Here is a 510-nt window from a genome sequence, read left to right as displayed (position 1 = left end):
TTGTTACTGCAACAGAAAACATGGCTAAATTCAACTTCTTTTATACAAACCTTAATTTGACCTTCTAGCTCTTCAGTTTTCTGTTCTAAAGAGAGATGTTTCTCTTTATATTCCTTAAGATGACTTTCCAGCTGACTGCAATGCTCTTGCTTGTCTTGTAACTTTGTGGTGACCTGATCCAGCTGAGTAGTGATCTTATTTAACTCCTATAGAAAAGTACAATTGAAGAAAACTTTGGCAAACTTTATTATATTGTGGAGCCCAAATATTCAGTCAAAGTAAAACTGAAAACTCTAATTTTATTTGAGAAAGTATTTGGGGTAAGATCTCAGATAAGTCTAATGATATTATCAGAGGCTGTATTTACCTACCAATACAAAGGACCTGAGTTTGCATAGTCTGAGATACTAAGTTTATATGCATAACAGTTTAATAAATTTTCAATGTTTTTATAAGAATTATCTTAGGAGCCAAAAGACACAAGAGACTATTAACTAGGTTAATAAGAAA

At 31.8% G+C, this 510-nt stretch overlaps 1 protein-coding gene across 1 annotated transcript in view; it reads right to left on the bottom strand.

Annotated features, from left to right (window-relative positions):
• The window catches only part of EEA1 (early endosome antigen 1), a 133,498-nt gene that overhangs the window by 37,466 nt on the left and 95,522 nt on the right, over positions 1-510 (bottom strand). The window contains exon 15 of the mRNA XM_012663994.1: positions 51-206. Coding sequence (XP_012519448.1) covers positions 51-206 — 156 coding nt within the window. The remainder of the gene's footprint in view (positions 1-50; positions 207-510) is intronic.

This window comes from Propithecus coquereli, unplaced genomic scaffold, assembly GCF_000956105.1.
Source record: "Propithecus coquereli isolate 6110/MARCELLA unplaced genomic scaffold, Pcoq_1.0 Scaffold85, whole genome shotgun sequence".
NCBI classification, from domain to species: domain Eukaryota; kingdom Metazoa; phylum Chordata; class Mammalia; order Primates; family Indriidae; genus Propithecus; species Propithecus coquereli.
Note: the sequence above shows the minus strand (reverse complement) of the source record. Positions and strands in the feature narration are given on the sequence as shown.